At 47.9% G+C, this 23,017-nt stretch overlaps 3 protein-coding genes and 1 long non-coding RNA gene across 6 annotated transcripts in view; 2 read left to right on the forward strand and 2 right to left on the reverse strand.

Annotated features, from left to right (window-relative positions):
* UBIAD1 (UbiA prenyltransferase domain containing 1) overlaps positions 1–23,017 on the forward strand; it is a 423,268-nt gene that overhangs the window by 304,384 nt on the left and 95,867 nt on the right. The gene's annotated exons all lie outside the window — the stretch shown is intronic.
* Positions 2,400–11,813, reverse strand: PPIH (peptidylprolyl isomerase H). 2 transcript variants are annotated; one of them, XM_079326217.1, is made up of 10 exons: positions 11,712–11,813; positions 11,299–11,363; positions 10,770–10,793; positions 10,233–10,277; positions 9,780–9,822; positions 7,752–7,844; positions 6,166–6,253; positions 5,383–5,423; positions 4,133–4,213; positions 2,400–2,595 (listed from the first exon to the last, which is right to left on the reverse strand). In XM_079326217.1, exons 1-9 carry the CDS (start codon positions 11,775–11,777, stop codon positions 4,145–4,147), a joined length of 534 nt encoding a protein of 177 aa, XP_079182343.1. In that variant the 5' UTR covers positions 11,778–11,813; the 3' UTR covers positions 2,400–2,595; positions 4,133–4,144. The 2 variants fall into 2 exon arrangements, with proteins under 2 accessions (XP_079182343.1, XP_079182344.1); XM_079326218.1 differs by lacking the exon at positions 11,299–11,363 and having other exon boundaries at positions 11,712–11,796.
* HIPK4 (homeodomain interacting protein kinase 4) lies at positions 16,270–18,339 on the reverse strand. 2 transcript variants are annotated; one of them, XM_079326460.1, is made up of 3 exons: positions 18,197–18,266; positions 16,760–17,905; positions 16,270–16,590 (listed from the first exon to the last, which is right to left on the reverse strand). In XM_079326460.1, the coding sequence occupies exons 1-3, from the start codon at positions 18,209–18,211 to the stop codon at positions 16,279–16,281; spliced, it is 1,473 nt and encodes a 490-aa protein (XP_079182586.1). In that variant the 5' UTR covers positions 18,212–18,266; the 3' UTR covers positions 16,270–16,278. The 2 variants fall into 2 exon arrangements, with proteins under 2 accessions (XP_079182586.1, XP_079182585.1); XM_079326459.1 differs by having other exon boundaries at positions 16,760–18,339.
* Positions 18,657–20,648, forward strand: LOC306812153. Its single transcript, XR_013776805.1, has 2 exons — positions 18,657–18,780; positions 19,419–20,648. It is a non-coding gene; the product is annotated as an uncharacterized lncRNA (long non-coding RNA).

Consider the following 23,017-nt stretch of genomic DNA (forward strand, 5'->3'; position numbering starts at 1 on the left):
AGCCTTTCTACCCCCCAGGCTGTCGGGAAAGCATTTCTGCTGGGTCCTTTTCCTGCTGGTGCTGTTCTCCAACCAGCACTTGTCAGCTCCTCTGTGCCTCTCCTTGCCCCTGTGTTCACCTTACAGCGGCCTGGAGATACCCGGCATCTCTCACTGGATTCCCCAGGGGGAAGGTCCAGATGAAAACCCTGTGTCCAACACGTTAATTTTTCTTTAGGCACTTGAAAAATGTAGCTGGTGGCCACAGATTCCTAGCCCTGCCTTGGCTATGTCATTCATCTGACATAAGAGGAGGGAAAGTTCATCAGCAACCCCCCAGAAGGTCTCTGGAAGGGGAGATGACCCACCACTCAATTTTTGCAACCAACATTTATTCCCTTAGGATCAGCCCCTTCAGCATTGCACACAAATCACTGACACTTCACCTGGTTCCCCACATTCCACCCTGGCCAGGTGAGGGACTCCAGTGAGGCCAAGCTCAACCCAACACATCAGCCCATTGGGAACACTGGTCTCATCCAGCTCACTTGGGAACTCTTCCACCTGATCTTCAACTCAGCCAACAAAGGGAAGGGCTTGAAAACAGTAACACAACCCCACAAAGATCTGCACCAGGATGATGAACTGGATAAAGAAACTAGAATGATGTCAAAATTGGATGCTGCTTAGTGAGACACCTGAAAAATAATCTTAAAATAGAATGGGAATTTGGGAATACACCAGGCAGGGAGCCATGAGGGAGAAAATGGTGGAGTAAACTCCAGCTCTGGGAGGAAATGGGGATTTCAGGGCCATGCACCTACAGCTGAAACTGTGGGCCCCAGCAATGTCTTTGGGGGGTAACACTGTGGGGTCCAGAGGCAACTCAGACCCTCAGGGCAATGCTCAGGCCAGCAGAAACACCATCTCCAGCTGCAGCATCCACAGCTGGAGGAAGCTGAGAGGAGCTCCATCATCTCCTCTACGGGACATTCCAGGATTTGCTACATACAATACAAGGGTGACATCACCATGTGGGAATTCAACCAAAAAATGTGGTCTTTGAGAAGAATCTCAGGCAGCAGCTAAGGAAGAAGGCACACAAGATGGAAAGCTGGAACCCTGCACGTTCCACGTTGAAGGGAAATACAATGGGATGTAATTAGCCATTGAAACAACAAAGAGGTGGTAATGCAATTGCCACTCTTAATTAATCTGGGGAAGCTCTGTGACCCCTGTATGCAGGAAGTGAGACCAGCTAATGGCAATGATAAAAATACATTAGGCTGAAAAAGTGCTGCTAAGCCTGGGCTACAAATAAACTGGTTTCCCTGGTGAAAAAATGGTGAATTTGGGTACCAGCAGCCAGAAGTGCAAACCCCAGCACAACACTGCCAGGCACAGCTCCCTGAACTAGTCTGTTGAGAATCTTCAACCCTCCTCTTACAGGAGAGCTTGCCCTCCTGTATTTGTGGGGCTGGGGAAGAAAGGACTGAGGTGTCTGTGCTCCTTTTATCACCTGATGTTCTGCAGGTATAAAGTGATATTCCTCAAGCTGGAGAGGAGTGTCCTCAGTTGCTGTGCTAGGAATGAGGATATAGGAATATATAGGAATCCTGACAGCCAGAGCCAGTATTTCTAAGAGCCATGAGAGAAAAGAGCACAGCCAAGCTGTGGGAGCTTCCTCCAGCATGTCAGTGCTGGGCAAAAACCAGCTCAGGAAGAGAGTGCACCCCACAGCTGCTGCCCAGGGAGGGATGGGATCTTTCTGCAGCACCTGCATGTGACAGAACTGACTCTGTCCTAACTTTACACAGCTCCTTTATCTTTAAACAACTGCACGAGCTCCTGCTGGAACCCAGCCCTGTGCAGGGTGCTGGCTTGTTCCCTGCCAGGTGGGTGAGCTCCCAGCCCTGCTCTGGGACAAGAAAGGCATCCTCAGCTGTGCTCTCATCACTACACAGGACAAGCAGCCCCAATTTCATTCCTACAGCATCACCACTCTGTGTTTCCCAGGACAGGCCTGCTCCAACACCCAGGTGAACAATGCACATAGCAGCTCCATGGCCTGGTGCCACCATGTGCTAGGGGAAGGCTGAAAGACACTTGTTTCCATCAGAACTTTCCTCAGAGCACAGCACTCACAGTGATGGAGTCTGTGCTACACCAATTCCTCCTGCCTCAGTAAGGCTGATTCCCAACATGCTAAGAACCCTTCTGCCAGCCAGGCATTCATAGTTACCTGCTGAGGGAAAGAGCTGGTGCAGCAAAGCTCTGCCAAGCTCCTTTCACCCCTTCTTTCTCTCAATACCACACAGTAAATGTTCCTGACTGAACCAGCCAGGCATGTTGCTCCCAGCTCTTCTCACCTGGAGAAGAATCCATGCCCACAAATGTTAATTGATGTGCAACGTACATGTTTTAAAAAATTCTTTATTTACATTTCAAAATGTTTAAAAAAAAAAAAAAAAAAGGATGCCCATTATTAAATAATTTCAAGAGAACCTCAAGAGCATGGGTCTTGAGGAGAAGTCAAGAAGTCTGGGGCAGTGGGTGAGCTGGCTGGAATTGGAATTGCATGGAGCCAGCACAGGTCTAATCACCAGTAAAGGAACACTGAAAGGAAGAAGAAACAGGAGTGAAATGCTGGACAGGCATTCCTAACAGATCCTCCAACAGCCAGGCTGTGCAGTGACACTGGGGGGACACACAGTGATTTTAAGTGCATGCCAGTAGCTCCACACACCAGCTCTCATCATCCAGTGAACTCAGGAGCTCTCCTGGGTCTGCCTGCCAGGCAACCACATCTACTCCTGCAGTTAAAAGCAACAGTGCCTGTTCCTCTCAGCTGATTTTCAAGGATCTTGACAAGTAGCTGATGTGGCTGCCTGGCATCAGGCAATGCAAAAGCTGTTCTCATCCCCAGTCAGATGAGAGACATGAGGGTGCAGCAAGGCTGCTCCTAAAACCTGGCTGGGAAATAAGGGAGGTGGCACCTCCTTGTATCTATGAATGAAAAGCTTTCCAGGCCCAAGCTGGGCATTGGCCAGAGATCCTGTACTCCAATGATACTAAAATGATAAGAAAGTCTGGGCCTGAGGACCACCCTAAAGGGAACCCAACCCTTTAAGACAGCTCTGCAAGAAAAGGGACAGCCTTGCTAGCAGGCTTTTTTCAAAAATACCACCAGAAGTACCAGAGGGATGGAAGAATGATTACATTCCCTGTTATCACTTCATCAAATAGCAAGAGCTCCCAAGAGTCTGAAGTGCTGCAGGTCTCCAAGACTTTATTACAAAAGAGGGAACATTGTGGGCAACTCCAGTCTCCTTTGGATATCATTTAATGGAAGGTCAAAAAATGTGGGTGTGTGCTTTTGTCAGACTGCCTCCTGAAATTTGGAAAAAATCAGCACTCAAAAGGTTAATACAGCAGATTTTTGACAAGCTGCAGCCCAACACACTGAATTCTAGATAAATTTATGTTAACCTGAGACTACTGCTTTAATCAAAATGAAGCCTGAATAACAGTAAACAGTGGAAACATCTCCCTTCAGATAAGGACACTGGTACTTTTTTTCAAGTTTAGTAAGACTGTGTAAAATGGTAATTCCTTGGTCCTTCAGTGGTGTCAGTCCTACAGCTGTACTGAGCAAGGAGGCTCAAGTCCTCCCTCTTTCTTCCCTTTTCTTGATCTCTGCCTGTCCCACCCATGGATACTCTGCTTTTTGTAGCTGTTGGAAAGTTCTCCACTCTGCAGGTCAAAGTGAGGCCTCCCACCAACCAGACTGCCTGGGTAATGCCAGATGGATTTCTGCTGCAATTCCCTTTCATCCACTTTAAAGAACTGAGGCTTCAAGGCAGCCTAACCCAACCCAAGAAAAAGCTCCCACAAACCCATCTCCCCACAAGTGCAGCTGCAAAATCTTATCTCTGCTGTGCTGCCTCTGGTGTTTGTGCAGTTTGGAGGGAAGCCAATTTTGGGACTTCAGCTGGCAAAAAAGGAATGCTGTTAGAGAAGCACTTCCTGGTGTTTCACTGAGCTGAGACAGCTCTCTGCAGGTTCAAAGGAATGTGAAAGTAAGTCAAAAGAAAAGTAAGAAGCAGAACAGCCCAGAGTTCATGGTACTGTGCCTGTGAAGACTGAGACTTACCACATTGCTCCTTCACATTTCTCCACACTGAGAAATCACAACTGGCAACTTGGGTTTGTTATTGGGACCCGTAGGCACATTCTGGGGACAAACAAATACAGAACATCACAACTTATAAAAGCAGTGACAGGTACTAGAAGATTGGCTAAGAGGTATCTCTGTAACATGAGGAGCAGGGAATCCCAGCACAGCTCTGAGGAACAGAAAAGCACCATTACACATCTGGCAACAGGCCCAACCATAAGCTGGTGAGTTCTCCCTGTAAGCAGAGGTTTGGGACACAGACCAGAGGCTGGTCCTTTGAACTGGAGGGAAGCAGCAGAGCAAAAACTGGAGAGCTCCTCATGAAGATACTTGAGGCTGCCCTGGCTTTGATACTAAAAGCAGCTGCCACAAGCAAAATCAACTTGTGTTCATACAGGAAGGAAAGAGACAGTGCCAAAGCAACCTTCATTCTGAACCTCCTGCTGTGCTGGACTCAGCTGTTCTCTGAATCTCTAATTTTCTTTACTTTGGTCTCACTGCACTGATACTCAAAGCAGGCTCACCACAACCCTCCAGCAGACTATACCATGCTGTACAACTCCTTCCATGTGACCTTTTCTCAAAGCCCAACAGCTCTGTGTTTTTCCTGCTTTTAGATTAGAGGTCCTTATGCACATTATTTCACATGTGTCATGGAGTCAGTGCTGGATATCTCACAGAACTTGCTGCTATTTGTTAAATCTACTCATTATCCTGCCATGACACCCAGGCCTAATGCTGGCAGCAATTATCACCCGGACTCTATTTATCTTCAGATCCTGGAAGCCCATCAGGAGATTAGTTTAATTTTTCTTATTAAACATGCTGATCATGGATCAGCAGAACTGATGATTTTGCATCCACTGAATAATCCCAGGCAATAGCAAAGAAGTGAGATGCTTTACACTCTTGTCTGAGCTGCTGATGGAACAACTTTTTAATTCAGCCTCCTGAACAAATGCAAAGCAAATAAAGCCAAGAACGCAATCCCCGCTCAGAGACCATCCCAGTCACAAGATCCCAGCATTTCCAAAGCCAGCTCATATGACAGCCTGTGCTTCAACAGATTTCCTGCTACATTATAACGATGACAACCAGTTATCAACACTGGTATTCCCTGCTATCCTGTAAACAGACAGCAGGAGAGAACAGGACAAGCCTACTTCATCCTGCACATGACTTTCCAAAGCAGACATTCACAGGGAAGTAGCCATATGAAAACTTACTTCAATTTTTCTCATGACCAAGAGCCCATCGACAATTTTACCTAGAATGAGAAAATTTATCCACTTCAACATGGCTATTTTTAACCTTTGTTCCCCCCCACTCATCACAGGTACATGCATTTTTGTCCTTCCTGAAAAGTCCTCTGCATTGTGTAGCTTTTGGCCACTTCAGAGTTTGTTACTGATCTGTAAACTCATAAAGGAAACAATCCCTCTTCAAACATTCTCCACACTCAGCACAGATGAAGTGCCTTCTCCCATCACAAGGGTGGTGTGTGTAGAAATTTGGAGTTTGAGACCACCAGCTTAAGACTGGCTTGGAACTCCTACAGTTCAACCAGCAGTAAATGCAAGTTAGCAGATATCTGCTGATAGTGGAGAAGAAATGAACTTTTCATTTGTCTGTGCCTTCTGCACTGGCACAAGGATTTGTGTACAAATACAGGACACTGAACACTGATCTGGATTAAAGTTAACCTGTGGAAAAATGATTCATTTCAACAGTGATCCATCACAGTATCAGACTGCCCAGATCCCTCAGACAGCACAAGGAGGAGGGAAGAAGGAGCACTGAGCAAGCACCCCAGGGAACAATCACAGCCCCAAGGCTGCCAGAGCTCCAGGAGAATTTTGACAATGTTCTCAGGAACAGAAGTTGGTCCTGATGATCCCTCTGGTCCCCTCCCAGTTCAGGAGATTCTGATTGTCACTATTTATTTGAACAGCTGCCCTGCAGGGATGTCTGTGAGCTGGCACTCCAGGACTTTTACTGCAGGTACTCACCAAACACAACGTGTTTCCCATCCAGCCAATCACACTTGGAGCACGTGATGAAGAACTGGCAGCCGTTGGTACTGGGACCACTGTTTGCCTGGGGGTGGAGAATGGCAAAATAGAACAAGTTTACAATTTCACACTGGCCAAAACTGAAAGCAAAACACATAAAGAAAAAGTTTTGCTCAAGACTGTAATATTTTTAGTTGATTTCTAGACAAACCAAAGGAAACAAAATATATCTGCAGGAGAGCACCCTGTGCTGGGATGCAGCATGTCACCACCTCTGGTCATACCAGAATGCACAAGAGCCACGTCACCAACTATTATTTTCTATAAAGGTGTGTTCAATACAAGGCTGTGCCAAAGTCCAGGCTCTAGAGCACACTCCTGAAAAAAGGCTAAACTTTTTGGTGATGAGTCTTTATTGGCTGCAGCATTACCCTGAGGAAAATTGAATGCCAGAAATCAGGGCAAGGAAAAAACCCAGCTGATTTCTGGTTTTGGGAAGGTTTCCTCAGAATAAAAATTTAAAATTTTCAATGATCATGGTGAGAAAAGTAAAAGCTGTATTGGTACAGGGCTCACAGGAACTGTGGGATGCAGATGTGAAATTTTATTCACACCCAAGTAGAAAACCCAGAGCATTTGCACTCTGTTAAGAAACCATCACTGCAACATTGAAGGCCACTTGTGATATTGAAAACCAAGAGCTACTAAAGCAAGTTTGTCCTGATGAGTGAACTGGCCAAGTTTTGCAGCTGAAGGACTGTAAAGGACCTTTTGGCTTTCTAGTTATTGTGAGCCATTCAAAAGGATCCAGCTGGGATCCATGGCTCCTGGGATCTGTGCTTTGACCCAGTATAATGATTTCAGAGCCATGCCACTTTAACACAAAGTGGCAACACTGGAGTGAATCCCTTCCCTCACAACACAGAACACTAGCTGCTTTGCTGGGCCATGACACCTCTTTTTGGGCCATGTTTTCAACATGGATGAATAACTCAAATGATGAAATGTCCTAAGCAAGTGGTTTTAAGGGCAGAGCAGCTGAAAGAGAAGAGGAAGAAGCAGTTGTGGATAGGAACACTGAAGCACTGGCTCCATTTGCTTTCCATTCCAAAAGTCAGGGTATTGTTCCTACCAGACAATGTGCAATGGTTGCAGTTTCTCCTACTATGTTGAAATGGAAGGTCTGTTTTAAAAGATACCATGGTAACAGTGCTGTGGCTTTGGAACTCCCAAATCTCTCTGTCTCATCCTTGCCAAGGTCAGTGTTTGATAAGAGTATCAGGAAAGAAGAAAACACCACCAACTCACCACTGTATGAAAACTGTTAGAATTAAGCTCTTTTGAAAGCAATCAAGCCAAGCCTGTCCCAGAGCTCCAACAGGCAGCACAGAAAGGGTGCTGCAGGACCAGGACTATTGTGTTACTCTACACACTGACCCATAAGTAACTGCTTGACTAGCAGTTACAAAGCAGACCTTATACCCAATAGCAGAGATTCTGCTGTCCAGCAAATACTGCATACCCTTAGGAAAAGGGCACAGAAAAAGTACCAAAAGCTTTTTAGTCCATTATTTTATACTCACCATAGAAAGCAGGCCAGGAGCAGAGTGTTTCAGCTTGAAGTTTTCATCTGCAAAAGGACCCCTATATATACTGGCTACACCAGTGCCATCTCCCTGCATGAGAGAGGTACCCAGTCAGCCACAGCACTTGTCCTGTAGCAACTCCTACAGAACAATTCAATTTAAAAATTAATTTAAAATCTCCAAGCAAGAGGAAAAGGCAAAATGGATGTTCTGTATTGCCTTTTACTTACACCAGCAGTGAACAGATTCAGTGTTTCATTTCTGAACAGGAACAGCAACTGGTTTCTAACTACAGTTCACCATTCCTATGTTGGCAGAAGCCCATGGAGATGGTAAGTTTAAGTCCAAGCCTCCCAGAGTGAAGTGGAGGCTACAGATTGCTTGGTACAGATCCATCAGGACTTGGAAGGGAACAGGGAGGAGACACAGAAGTATGGGCTGGTGTGAAAAAGAAAGCAGAAGTGGTTGCATGGCAAAAGTTGGCTTTCAGTGGGTTTATGTATTTCACCCTATTTTCTATGACTTTACCAGAAATAAGAGAGCAATCTCTGTCCTGCAAGGACAGTTTCTAAAAATAAAGATTTTCTAGTTTGTGCTGTACTTTCTACTAAGTCCAGACATCTTGTGTTTAACTACAAGGCTAAGCACTCAGATCTCAGGACACTAACAGTGAAAGCAGCAGGGGCTGTGACAGCCCCCAAGTTCAGAACTCTGCAGAGCCTGGCAGATGGTTCACATCAGGCACACTGACTTGGGGGACTGCTGAAAGGCCACCCTGCCCCTGGGTCCAGCCTTGCAGAGATGCTCCTGTATGATGACAAAAGGACTGAGCAGGGACCCTTCATCAGGGTCCTTAAATAAGCTGCAGTGAGGAACCCTCCAGGAGAGCTGTAGAATCAAATGAGGATCTCTGGTATAATCACTTAAATTTACTTTTGTGAGTTAATTCCATTTCTGTGTTGAGCTTCCCTTTCTGTGTCACTTCAGACTCATTTCTTCTCCCTTGTTACAACTTGTCTCCCTTCACTGCCTTTCTGCTTAACATATATGATCTTTATAGGCCAAACTTAACAGAACAATAAGATAACAGTAATATACCACATGCAGCTCCACATCTTTTCCTCTACTTGCCCAGCTCTTGTTTGTTTTCCTCCTGCTCTCTGTAGTTTACTTAAACTTTTGGCTCTGAGACAGAAACTTGCACTCTGTCTCAGGGGTCAGTGTGACTGTGCTTGCTCCCCAAGTGGCTCTGTAATAAATATAACTTATAAATTCCAAATACTGGAGCAATCTGTAAAGCTTGTTGAGGTGAGTGGAAGTAATACACTGGGACATCTCAGCAGTGTCACAATTAGCAACTACCCCAGAGTCTGGTGTTGCTGTGTCATTACTTCTCTCAAATTCTTTCATAGAACCAAATTTCATATTGAAGAAGCTTTATCACTTCCCTCATATTTTGAAACACTTCCAAAAATAAAGTAATTTTACTGGGTCCTAGAACAGTGAAGAGATCCTGTGGCCCTTCAGCCTTACTCATACATTCTGCTCATCCCCATGTCAGAGCATGACCACCATTGTGGGTGCAAAGTCTTTTCTATTTTGGGACAATTTAGTAACAACAGGCTAGTTTTGACTCAAATGATGTCTTACATTACACACTGGGTACTGTACTTAGGGTCTGTCTACAATGTGAATTGAAATTCACAGAGGTTTTTGTCTGGAGGAGGATAACAGAAGGAGGAAGGAAAAAAGGGCAAAAAAACATTTTCAAGTTTTGAAAGCTCCCAGGGTATTGCCAGGCTATTGTAGAGAGAAACATTTTGGGAAGAATGTGTTCACCCAAGGCTCCAGATTTGTTGTTGAGTGGTCTGTTGCAGTAAGATGGCAGCAATGCTATGAGGACACCTCCAGTTACTACTGGAAACATCAATAAAGAGAGAGATCCCACAAATCAGCAGAGACCCCTGGAAACAGCAGATGTTACAGCACAGAGGAAAAGGACAAAAGCAGTTCTGGAGTACTTACATTTACAAAGTCACCTCCTTGGATCATGAAATCCTTTATTACCCTAAAGGAGTAAAACAACACTTAGTTCTCAGTGGCCAAAGGCCTCAAGAAGCTCAGTGTAAGGTGAAAAGGGGTTCTGCCTTGCTGTGCAACACTGGTTAACAGTATGTGAATGCTGCAGCCTAATATCTACAACAAATATTAATTAGTGGTTGATATGAGGTCATTTAGAACTCATTGCTTTTGACCAGGGATAGTGATTAGGTGATAGATGCCATATCTGCCATGGCACACCAGGAACAGGATTCCTCCCAGTGGGGAGGGCAGCATCCCCTGGTCCCCCAAAGCTCCAAAATTACATTAGCCATGATCCAGAAATGTCTCCAACACCACTAATAACTCAAGGCAGATCACAAAACCCAATATGGCTCAGGCTGCTATTTAGTGTCTAAACAACAATAGATGGTTTACCTGTGGAAAGTGCTTCCTTTATAACCTATAGGGACACCATCTTTCCTGTAAGGAAATGAAAAGGAGAATTGTTGCAACCTGATGGATATCCCAACACAGAATTTTCCCAACAATTCAGAGTCCCCAAAGGGTTGCCCTATATATCAGCAGCTGCCTTCAGATACAACCAAGTGCTGCAGCCTCTCAGCTGCTGCTGTTGGAGGCAAAAAAGAAGCCTCAGTGGGCTCTGCACAAGAAATGACTGTTCCCTGCAACACCCACACCATCATCTTCACAGGATCCCATTGCAATGTGCAGAATGAGCAGGTGGGCTTTGCAGACAGGGCTTTTTAGAGCCAGCTGGGCACAAAAAAAATCATATCAAACAGGAAAACCTGCCATCTCTGTGAGTCTCCAAGCCCCTCACAAGTTCCTAAGAATGGATTTATCTTCCATTTTGTATTGCTACAACATGAAAACGTTCAAGATGAACCCTTTCTACCTCATCCAGCCCTGTTCCTCCAGTGGGACACTTAAAAGACATGATAATTCACTTACCTGAATTCACCTGTACAAAACTGCCTGGCAAACAAAGAGAGAGCAGAGTGTTAGGTTCATGTGAATTCTGAGGGCACCAACTGGTGCACAGGATTTCCCTTATTGTGTCAGAGATGTTCCCAGAGAAACAGGAATAGGAAGTGCCAGTTCCTTCCCAGTGCCATTTCAAAACATTTTCTGTGCTCTTTGTGGTGAGGAGGTGGGAGAATTAACACCAAGGTTGTGAGAGAGTGAATGTGGGGCAGGCACTGTGTTTGACAGAGAGCAGGGTATGTCCATCCCTCTGATGGAGGTGGGATTTCACATGGTGCATCCCCCAGCTGAGGGCAGGAGAACTGGGGGGCCAGGAGACCTCCACCACGGCACAAAAATGGAGAAAATCAGGAGGCTCCAGAGAGGAAGCAAAGGGGGAGCCCTTCCAGCCAGAGAGACCAGGGGGCCACAGCATCCCTGAGAACAAACACCCGGGACAGGTGTCAGCAAAAAGCCATTCCTGCACCAGAAAGCTCCAGTGCGAGCTGCTCCTTACCTGAAGTTCTCTGCTGTTTTGGGTACAACATCTGCGAACAGCTCGATCTTCATGCGGCCGACCTCCTGAGGAGACGGGGCCAGGTGAGTGTTCCAGGCTCCCTCACGCACAAACACACAAACACACACACAAACACACACACAAACACACACAAACACACACACAAACACACAGGGCCCACTCGCACAGACCCAGTGTCACCCACCCGCGCTCATCCCCATCGCCACAGCCGCTCCGGTGCAGCGCTGCTCCTCCCGGCCGCAGTGACCCCACAGCCCCGCTCTCCGCCCGCCCCTCACGGCGCTCCCACACGCCGAGCCCCGCACCGCCCGCGCCCCCTCATCCCCTCAACGCCCCGGCACCCCCAGCCACCCCCGCAGCGCCTCCCTGTCCCTGTCCCGGGCCACCCGCACCTGCCCGCCGATGGTGACATCGAAGAAAACCACGGGGTTGTTGGGATTCGCGGCCAGCGCCGACATCGCGGGGAGCGCGGCAGGAAGCGGAAATGGCGGCGGGAGGCGGGACGGGCGGGACGGGCGGGCGGCCTGAGGGGCCGGGGGGGTGGGAGGCGGGCGGAGGGTCCGGGTGTGTCCAAGGTGTGTCCGTGATGTGTCCAGGCTGTGTCCAGGGTGTGCCCGGGCTGTGTCCAGGGTGTGTCCGGGCGTGTCCAGGCTGTGTCCGGGTGTGTCCGGGGTGTGTCCAAGGTGTGTCCAGGGTGTGACCATGATGTGTCCAGGCTGTGTCCTGTCTGTGTCCAAGCTGTGTCTGGGTGTGTCCAGGGTGTGTCCGGGCTGTGTCCATGGTGTGTCCATGGTGTGTCCAGGTGTGTCCAGGCTGTGTCCAGGCTGTGTCCATGATGTGTCCAAGCTGTGTCCAAGCTGTGTCCAGGTGTGTCTGGGCTGTGTCCAGGCTGTGTCCATGGTGTGTCCAGGCTGTGTCCAGGCTGTGTCCTGTCTGTGTCCAGGCTGTGTCCAGGCTGTGTCCTGTCTGTGTCCAAGCTGTGTCTGGGTGTGTTCAGGGTGTGTCCAGGCTGTGTCCGTGTGTCCCGATCTCCATCCCACTGAGGGAGCTCAGGCTCCCCAGAGCAGGGCACTGCCGGCTGACAAGACCTGCCCGTTCATCTCACTGACACCAGCTGAACGTGAGCCCAGCTGGGCTGTACCAGCCACAGTGCAACCAGGGCAGTGACCACCCACCTGTGGTGAGGCACCTCCAGTCCTGGGTGCTTCACTACAAAAAAACCAAACCAAACCAAAACATTGCGGGGCTGGAGCATTTCCAGAGAAGAGAATAGAGCTGGGGAAGGGTCTGGAGCACCTGGAGCAGCTGAGGGAGCTGGGAGGGCTCAGCCTGGAGAAAAGGAGGCTCCAGGGGAGTTTCTTGCTATCCACAACTCCCTGGCAGGAGGATGCATGTGAGGGCCAGGCTCTGCTCCCAGGGGACAAAGGCCAGGACAAGAGGGACTGGCCTCAAGTTGTTGGAGGAGAGAGTCGGGTTAGACATCACTAAGAATCTGTGTGGAAGGGCTCATCCAGCCCTGGCAGAAGAGTGTTCAGAGTAGTGGTGGAGTCTCCATCCCTAAAAGGGTTTAAAAGCCATGTAGATGTGGCACCTGGGGACATGATGTCTTGGGCAGTGGTGGGGGAACAATGGTCTCAATCTTCAGGGTCTTTTCCACTAATTCCATGATTGCAACAGTTAGATCTGTGCTTGTTTTCAAGGTTTGATCAGTTGAACATTGCCTTTGAGAGGTTTACAGGACATCCTTCAATGTCCTGACTGTGCTTGAGCAGAAGTCATGCTTTCTCTGGCAGAAGGATGAGCAAGGTGTGTAAACGAGTGCATTGCAACTTTTCTGTTTGCAAAGAAACCTTTCCTGGACAGGAATCCTGATTGGAAATTGTTATGTCTGCACACAATATCTGAGTTCAGCTGTCTGAGCACAGTCAGTGCTGTAGCTGTGCCCTGCCCTTTCCTTGTGGCAGCAGAAGGCTTCAGTGTGATCAGCCCTGACTTGGCTCATACAGAGCTGGGCTGGCCCAGAGCACTTTTCTGCCACTGAAAGGCCAAAATGGCAATGCCTGATTTTGGTGAACAAATTATCTACTTCTACACCTGCAGCCTGTCATTGGTGACACAGTTTTCTCAGGGCATTTCCTAAAGCTATAAAGACAATTGTTGAGTCTGTTGTTGCTTCCTGAAGGTGAAACTCTACTCAGTGATTTGTGTTGGTGAATTGTGCCCTTCAGGGTGTCCCAGCTGTGGTTTTGCTTTAAAAACTCTGCAGTTCATCTGAAGAGACCTTCTTTTACAGGCCAGGGATGGGCTGTGGTACAAGGTGAATGATGCCTCAAGGCATCTTTGCCAAAATACATATTTACTTTTCTGTGCCAGGTGGGAACAAGTGTGAAAGGATGTTCAGAATATATTCTCTCTCCTGTTACTGATCCTTTTGCTGTTCTTCTCTGGTGGGTTTTGTTTTTTGTCAAGGAGGGAATGACTGTTTGTCAGTGAGTTGTATCTGTCTTGCAGATTGACAGGCCCTTTCTCCTCTCTCACTGTCTGGCACTAAACTGGGATTGTGTAAATTGCCAGGTGTGAGCTCTCTGAGAAGGGTGAGCTGTGAAAAGGGGCAAAATGGACATCTGAGAGAGTATGAAGATAAGTCACTGCTTGAAAAGGGACAGACATGGCTGTGATCTATTTCCCAAAGCCTCGTGCTGCTTCAGTCACATATCATGTCAAATGTGCCAGAAAACAACAACCCTGAAGCCACAAGGGGACTGCAAGGAACCAAGGAGGTGCAGAAAGACCACTGAGGAGGGGGAGAAGCTGCACAGAAGCCAGCCAGATATTCCACCTCTGGGACATGCAGGGCACCCTCAGCACCAGCTGGGACATGGGAACCTGCTCAGCTGTTCCACAGCAGAGAAAGAGCCTCCTGCTGACTGCAGCTCAGGGGAGGATGGGGCAAAAATGGAGAAAGGAACTCCAGAGAGGAGGAATAAAAAGTAGCAACATTTGCAACAGTTGCCTCACTCTTTGCCACCCATTTCAGTGCATGGCTTCAGTAGGGACCTGTTCAGTATTTGTCACCAAGCTTCTCAAAATAACCTGCCACTGACCCTCAAAGGCTGCAGATATCTCAGAAGAGTGTTGGCCATTAAACCTGACATTTATGATTGAAACAATAAAACCATCAAACCAAACCCAGTCCCAGGTGGTGCTTCTAATTGTAATAGAGAGTTTAGCCATGCAAGAAACAACAGACAGGATTTTTTGAGGTTTGTTTAACTCAAGACTTCCTTTATGAACACTCCCCTGTGATGCAAAAAGGTGAGAACTTTGTACACCTTTATTGAAAGAGCATGCAGACATCTCAGGGAGAAAAAAATCTCAGGAAAAATGTCTCCAGGGCTGCTGGATCAGATGCTCAGCTCCCCTGTTTGTAGCTCATGTCCCAAGAGCAACATCCAGGGAGAGATGTCTGCAAGAGAGACAGGGGAACCAAGAGACTGCAAACATGGGCACTGGCAGTCCCCATCAGCAGGGCTGTTTGGTGGAGCAGGTAGATTTCCACTGTTTTATTCCTCCTTTTACTAAAGAAAGTGGTTTCCTGGCAGTCTCCATTTGGAGATCCCAGGGGTGCTGGGGAGGGGGGTGTCTCTGTCCTATTGGGGGGATTCTGGGGGTCTTTGTCTCTTCTAGGGAGCCTCAGATGTGAAGGGGTTCCCTGCCCTGATTTTGGGGGTCCCACAGGTGGTGGGGGGAGGTTTGCCCCTTGCTGCATTTCAGGGTGCTGTGTGGGGATATTGCTGGGGGGTGTCCTGAAAGCCTGTGTCACCTCCACTCTGGATTTTGCTTGGGGTCATTGCTTCTGGGTGAGTCACCACCAGCTGCTGCTGACAGTAGCTTTGGGGCAGTTCTTGGGTTGTTTTTGTCCTTCCTCAAAAATCTCCTTGCAGGGATATCCATCTGCTTTTGGGACTATTTTGTACAGCCAGCAAGCTCAGTGCAGGTGGTGGTGAAGCTGAGGGGGGCCACACCATGGCACCAACAGCACCCAAGAGAAGCCACAGGTTTGTGAGCAGCTCCCTTCAAGGCAAGGAACAGACCACTGAGGAACCACTGGGTGAGTAGATTTAGTCAAGCCCTGCCACTTAAATTTAATAAATTCTTCTGGCCCACAAGTTCTAAGGATAGCATATTAGGTCTATTTATAAAATGAGTTATTTGTTAAACAGACAGGTGATAACATGAAAGATTTTAATCAGAGTTACTATTCAGTATAAAATTAAAAAAAACTACTAGTAGATTATATAGAACAGTGCAAGATATCAAGGTACCCACATTAAAGGTAGCAAAGAAATAGTACTAATTATGAGTCAAATGTAACTTACAACTGAGATGATGAGAATATATACAGAGTTCTTTTACTCTGCCTCCAGAGGAGTAATTGGAAAGCAGGCATCCCTGTTCTGGGGAGAAACTACACACATTTCCAGAAAATTGTGTAGAAGATTTTTGATTAGTAAAAATTTGGTGTAGCTTTTATAGTTTGTCCAGTGATGTGTTTGTCAGTCACAAATTCAGCTTATCTTGCCAAATTTCACTTCAATAGTAAGGTGTTTTTTTGGCAATTGGGAGATACCAGACTGATGTTAACCCCATGGCACCAAAATAATTCATACAAGACAGCTTGTCCTGTTTATCTGACCAGTTAACAGTTTTTGTGGGGTGTGTGATTCCCTGATACAGAGGAAAAGACAGATAACCCAAGTTTTCTGGAGTTTATGTTGCTATTGAACCTGGGGGTGGGGTCCTCCATGCTGTGATGGTAGAAAGTGCCAGGCCTTTGCCAAGTGCTGTGCCAGCCTCATGTGAGAAGCTGAGACACTCCTCAAGCCTTGGCAGTACCAAACTCCCCTGGCAAATAATCAGTTTAATTGCTCAGTTTTTGGCAGAACTGTTTATTGGGGGTCAGTGTGAGAAGCAGAGCCGGCAGCACCTGGCACAGTCTGTTCTGTTGCACCTCTGGCTGTGGTCTCCACCAGCAAGGCGCTGGGTTTTGGCTGTTGGGGTGCTTGAGGGTGAGGAAGAAGAAGGTCTCTTGCAAGCTCTGGGCTGCTGGAGCAATTGCAGGGGTTGCTGTAGGGTCTCAGTGGTGCTGGGAGTGCCACTGGCTCTGTGGTAGAAGCATTCTGAGCACCGCAGGGGGGTCTCAGCCCAGCCTCTGAAGCCCATTCTCCAAATCCCTGGAGGCTTGGGGTTGTGCCACATCACCAGAGCTGTCTGTGGTGGGGAACAGGGGGAGAGCATGGGGAGGGGGTGAGTGTTACCTCCTTTTCTGTGAGGACCTGGGGCACCCAGGGACATGTGGCACCAGGAAACCCAGGTATGTAAGGGACCCCAAACAGCCTTTGTCCCAGAGTGCCCGTGCCCAGGAGTCCCCTCCCTGTACCTTGGCACAGGATGAGCTGTAGCATCTTCCAGGCAGGTTGTGTTCCATGATGCCACCAAGGACTGGGCTGCCATACCAGTGGCTGTGCCATTTCCTTCTGCTGGGAGACCCCAGCACGGTCAAGTGACCCTTGGTGGTCTCCATCTGGGGACACCAGTGATGCTGACAGTACTGGCTTCCACAGAGCCTGGGGCTGGGGGCTTGGCAGAGGTCCTGCTGACACTTGTCACTAGTGTACCCAACTGGCTCAGCCAGGCTGAGCCCATCCATCTGGGCAGTAGCCTTCTGGATGCCCCCCTGGCTGGCAGGGATGAAAGCACCTTTCTCTGTGCTGGGGAAGATCTTGGCTATGCTGGAATCCTTACAGGATGCCCTCAGGTCTTCCTGACTGAGCTGGTAGTACCGGGTGGCCTCGAAGCTGGCCTTCACCTCCTGCATGGAGATGAAGGGATGGTGAAGGGCAGCACTGGGTGTGATTCGCTCATGGGAGTCCCAGGTGAGCATCCTCTTGAGCAGCTCCACCATCCTGTACAGATCACAGCGCCTGGCCAGCTCCTCCTGGTCAGGATCAGCCACGTGGCAGACATTCACCACTGCCAGCTGATCCAGTGAGGAAAAGATATGCTCCCTCCTCTCCATGGGCTTTGCCATCACCTTCCTGGGGGGTTTGAGCTGCCAGGTTCCACTGGAACATGGCACACGTTGGAAGAAGGACCGTGTCTTCTGAGCAGCATAGAGCAGCTCAGCCCGGGGTAGCCCCAAGGTGGAGCAGATGTAGCATATCTGGTCATACTCATCATTGCCAGGGTAGAGGGGCCAACCCAAGTGAAGCTCAGCCATCACACATCCCAGAGACCAGATATCCACCTTCTCACAGAAGGGCAAGCCCAGCAAGATCTCGGGTGCCCGGTAGAAGCGGGTTTGGATGTAGGGCTCCTGCACGTGGCACACCTCAGGGAGCAGGATGGCTGAGCCAAAATCAACCAGCTTGATGCGGAAGGGATAACGGGCGTGGTCCACCAGCATGATGTTCTCTGGCTTAAGGTCAGCGTGGATGATGGAGAGCTCCTTGAGCTTCAGCAGGGCCAGCAGCACCTGCGCCGCGATGGCGCGGATGTGCCGCACCGGCAGAGGGGAGAAGTTGTTCTGCTTTTGGAAGTCAAAGAGGTTTTGCTGCAGCAGCTCGAAGACCAGGTAGGTCCAGACCGTGTCACTGAAGGACTCGAGGAAATGGATGATGTGGGAGTCCTTTGTGTCCCCCTCCCTCAAGGCCTGCAGCAGCCTCAGTTCATTCTTCACTATTTGGCCATTGTGATCAGAGTTCTTCAGGATCTTGATGGCCACCATCTCCCCAGTGCTCCTGCACTGCCCCTGCATCACCTGTCCAAAGGTCCCCTTCCCCACCATGGCCATTAGGTCATAGCACTTGGCACCTACCACTAGTGTCACCATGGTGGGTTGGCTCCTGACCAAGGACTCAGGATCCTCCAGTTCAGCACCCACTGGGGACTGGAGACACCAAACTGTCCCAAACCAGCCTCACAACACTGTGGGTTCCAACATTACCATGACAGCACATGATGCCACAACACAAGCAACCTGGCTGGAGGAACCCCCTGAAATGCAACAATGGCCCCCCTGAATTCAGCCCTGCTCTCCCCAAATCCATCCCAAACCCAAGAACACAATCCTGGTCCTCCCAAAATGGGGATGGGGAACCTGTTTGCAGGCAATGGAGAGTGCAAATGGAGATATTCCAATCTCTGCAGTGGTAGATTTTAATATGTTAAGGCCTCTTTTGAGAGGAGCTCCAGCTATGCTAAAAAAAAATCATATAGTGGGGAGACAAATCAAGAGATGTAATTTATAATGAAGCTTTACAAGATCCACAAGCCCCAAGGAGACCTATTCCTACATGGGTAGAATTCCTGCATGATATTGTAAACCATGTGAGAGAGATGGGCTGGAAACATCATAAAAGAAGCCCAGGTGTGGAAATGCAGAAACCCCCTAAAAAACAGGTGAGAACTGTTAAACATAATAGACCTGAGAGAAATTAATTATGGAGAATGGTTTTGGCTTTAGGAATACCCAGAAGTGCTTTTAGGAAGCAACCAAGGTAATAGCAGAGTTAATCCAGACCATGAAAAGTGTGTGTGGGAAAATGGCAGATTCAAACCCAAACCTTTTGCAAAGGAAAAAAACCCAAAACTTAAGTGCTGGGTGAACTTTGGGCCTCACCTGGTATATTGCTGCATATCAATGATTTTCTGATAAAGATGGCCCCTATGTTTATTTGACTGTGGGAGTAAAGAGACAACCTTTAACATTCTTAATTGACACTAGAGCTCAAAATCAATTTGATTACCTGTAAAGAAGCCAAAAAACTAAAAAAAAAAAAATTTAAAAAATAATTAACAGAAAAAGTATTCATATTTAATTAATAATTAAATAACTTAAGTTTAATTAATTTAATTAAGTTTAATGCTTAAACTTAAGTATTCCTGCATTCACTTGAGGTTCTGCAGTTAAAGTCTAATTTACTTCCACCTCAGCCACGTTGATGGTATATGAATGTACAGAGCAGTTGCTCTTGAAACAAAGAAATCCACTCACCAGCAATGGGTAGCACTGTTAAGCAGGCATTCTTTATTTACAGGGCTGGGGCCACACCAGGAGTGCTCCCAAGCACTGGATGAATTAATGCAGTTCATATTTATAAGGCTGTTACATATTAATTACACAGAGAAAGAAATCAACAACATGAAACAAGCCTATTTAAAAAAATTATTATGAGATAATAATTTCTCAGTCTTTGCTGCCATCTACTGTCCTTTCATGAGAACAGTCCCTCTTGTGCTCTTGGGTGATTTGTTCTTTAATTGCATTCTGAACTGGTGCATGCTCAGTCTCTGTTATCTTGTTTTCAAAGTACAAAACTAAAGTGGGATCTGCTTCCAAAATTTGGCACATCCTAGGGTTGTTCCCAGAAGAAAGCTGCCAGCACCAATAGGTCTGGCTGGCCTTGGTTTTCCAGATGCCCCTGGAGGCCAGGCTTCCCTTCCTGTGGAAATGTGATGTATTTTGCAGCCAGCCCATGGCTGGACTTTGGATTCCTCATCCCAAAGCTGCCATGGTCTGAGGATTGATGAACAGTGACAGAACCAAAGGTCTGCCTGGGCTTGGCCTCCCAGGAGGATGGCTCTTAGCTGCCTCCATGACCCTGTGGTGCCAGCAATAATTTCCTGTGGAAAAGAGCTGATCTTCTTGTCCAGATACCCACAGCCCAAATTTGGGATGCTGGGATGGCATCCACTGTCAGCTGCCTGTGAGATGCAGAGGCTGAGCTGAAATCCCATCTCATCACCAGCCCTTTCTCCAGCAGCTCTCACCCCACAGCAAGTCCTTCCCTGACCCTAACAACACATGACAGTCAAAAGGTAAATCATTCTCCTAATTTAGCACAAAAAAATCCTACAGAGAGATGACTTGGCCAGGGGATGCTGTGGCAGAACCAAGAACAGAAGGCAGAAAAACCTGTTTGTCAGTTCTACCTCTTAGCAGTATTGCAGTTCCTGGAAACAGCAGAATGGAAATTTGCCTGCAAATAATCCAGCTCCTACTGCCAGTTATCCCACCCCAGATGCTCTTGAGGGAAAAGATGCTATCACTTCCATGTACATTGTAAAAGAAATGCTGGAATCTGTCACTGCAAGATAGAAAAAACCTTCTCTGAATCAGAGTCTTGTGGGGACAAATAACATTCTAGCAGTTTCCAGATATGAATTTACTTCAGAAAACTTTACAAACCACCTTGTTTCTCCTCTCCATGTGAGAGCTGGCTTCCATGCACCATATCCAGATCAAACATTACCTGTTTCCTTTTCAACTGATCATACTAGTTTATCAGGATTGCTGTGCTACCCCTGTGTGATGGATTCTGTCCAACACTTCCCAGTGTGGGCTTGAGGAAGAGCAGTGAAGCACCAGGCTCCAGTGAGCAGACAAACCACAGGGATGCACCAAATGACCCACAGCCAGTTTACTTCAGGAGAGGAAAAAGTGGGAGAAGACCAGATGGAGAAAGCACAGCTGGCTGCCAGCAGTGAAGGGCAGCAGAGATGAGTGAGTGGGAGATGTGCTTGTGCCAGGCAGGCACTGCTGCAGTGCAGGTTCCATGCTGGGGCCCTTCTGCTCCACCCTCACTGCTTGTTCCAATAAACACAGCTTTGTCTGCCCCTTGCTGTCAGAATGGGATGTTTTCTATCATGCCCCATTTGAGCCAACGGGGTGACAGTGTGACAATGCTCCTGTCAAAGAGCAGAGGATGTGCTGAGCCAGAGATCAGCTTTTGGGGAAACCCACAGGGATGAAAATGGGGATCAGGCTGCTGTGAATCTGTCCTGGAAACAAAGGGCAGTAATAAAATAACTGTTGCCTTGTGAGCAGGGAGTTTGGAGAGAGTTTCTGCCCACTAAGCACCAGCACAGCCAGAACATGCACATCTGGGCAAAGCTGAGCATCTCTTCCCAGCTGGGAGGGAGTGAACAGGGTCACATCAATGCACTGACATCCCAGTGCCCACAGGAAGGGATCTCTACATCCAAACAAGCTCCCATGAGCTCTGCTACAGCTTCTCAATATCAGGCACCTCTTTTCCAGATTCCTCCATGTTCTCTGGTGCCCTTCCCTTTCCTCACACTCCCTCTGCTGCTTCCCCTATGTTACTCTGTCCTCCAGCCCCTTCACAGATGCTGCTGATCACCTCCCATATATAAGATATAGCATAATCTCCTTCTCCAAAGGAAGTAAAATAACTCTCTGGTGATAAAACTTGCTCTTTTTTTCATCTCATAGAGTTGAATGTATAGCACCAGGATTGTTCTTCATTGCTACCTCTCCTCTTCCATGTGCATTAGTTGTCAGACCTTTAAGAAGGATTATATATGCTTTTTTTTTTTTTTTTTTTTTTGCTAACTCTTAAATGCTTATAATCCTGTACAGGAAATGGTAAAGGTCTTTCAAACACTTTGCCTCTCCAAGGGTTTTGTCACAGTTAGCATGGCTCCAGCAGAAATGCAGCAGAATGTGCTTCCACAGTCCCTGGAGAGAACCTGCATCTTTTTGTGATGGAGGCTGCACATGCAACATGCAGTGGGAGAGATTTTGCCACTCAAGAAAGAGGCTTCTGACCTCTCCTGAGTGTGTCTGTGCAGCAGCAGGGGCTGGGCATTGCAGGAACACAGGAGCTCTGTGTCTGCCACCCAATGCCACATTAAGGAATGAGAGAATTTCTCAATTGCTCTCCTCTATGACCTGGATATTTGCTGTCTTTTGCCTGGTCTGGGTTCAGGTCACCATGTTCTGAAGCACATAGAATCACACCAGGCCTCCAGAAGTTTCTGGTTCCCAAAGGTAAGGCACTCAACTGCAGCAGAAGGAGGAGCTAAAATTCCTTCCTGTCATTGGAACCCTTGCTCTCTGCCCTCAGGTTACAAAGGCAAGTGCAATAAATAAAGCAATAGTAGCTGACAGTTGTGAGCCTTCCCAGAAGGGGAAACCAATTCATTCACAGGCCTGAAATCACAACCCATTGAACAGGCAGGTTTGCAGTTTGCCTGGCACTGCTCTCCCCAGGGCCCTGAGGAGTTTGCAGATGGCTCTTTGAGCTTTTCACTGGCACTAACCTAGCAAACCCAGGGAAGAGAAGGCAGGAGCCTGCTCAGAGCAGGTGCAAGGAGGAGGAGGAGGATGTCTTGGTTTGAGATGAGGGACCATGGGGATGTTTCACAGCATGCACAAGCCTGTCACAGTTCTCTGGGGAGGGGGAGTTGTGCCCCTTCCCTGTATGCCAACCCCAAAGGGGCTGCAGGAGGATGAGGGCAGGGCAAGCAAGATGCTTCACTTCTGTGCTCAAAGCCTTCTGTTATTTGAGTGCACACAGTGAAACATTTCAATTATTCCTCAAAAATAACTGCTCACTATGATGATGTGTTTTGCAATTAAACTTTGCCTGGCTCCAGGCAGGAGGCATTTCAGGCAGTGCAGTCTGGGGTTATTGCACTCATGACCTCTGCTACACCAGACTTGTCCCATTGGTGGCAAGATTGGCTGGAAAAGAGTTTGTCAGAAACATTCCTTTACCATTTGGATTACCTGAGGAAATGCACTACACCTCGTGGGAATTCCAAGCCCTCCCCAGGGGTGTTAACCATGCCTCCTGCATGGTGCCTGAGGAGTCCCTGCTCCAGCAGCCTT

The sequence above is a fragment of the Erithacus rubecula genome (assembly GCF_903797595.1).
Source record: "Erithacus rubecula genome assembly, chromosome: 24".
NCBI classification, from domain to species: Eukaryota; Metazoa; Chordata; class Aves; order Passeriformes; family Muscicapidae; genus Erithacus; species Erithacus rubecula.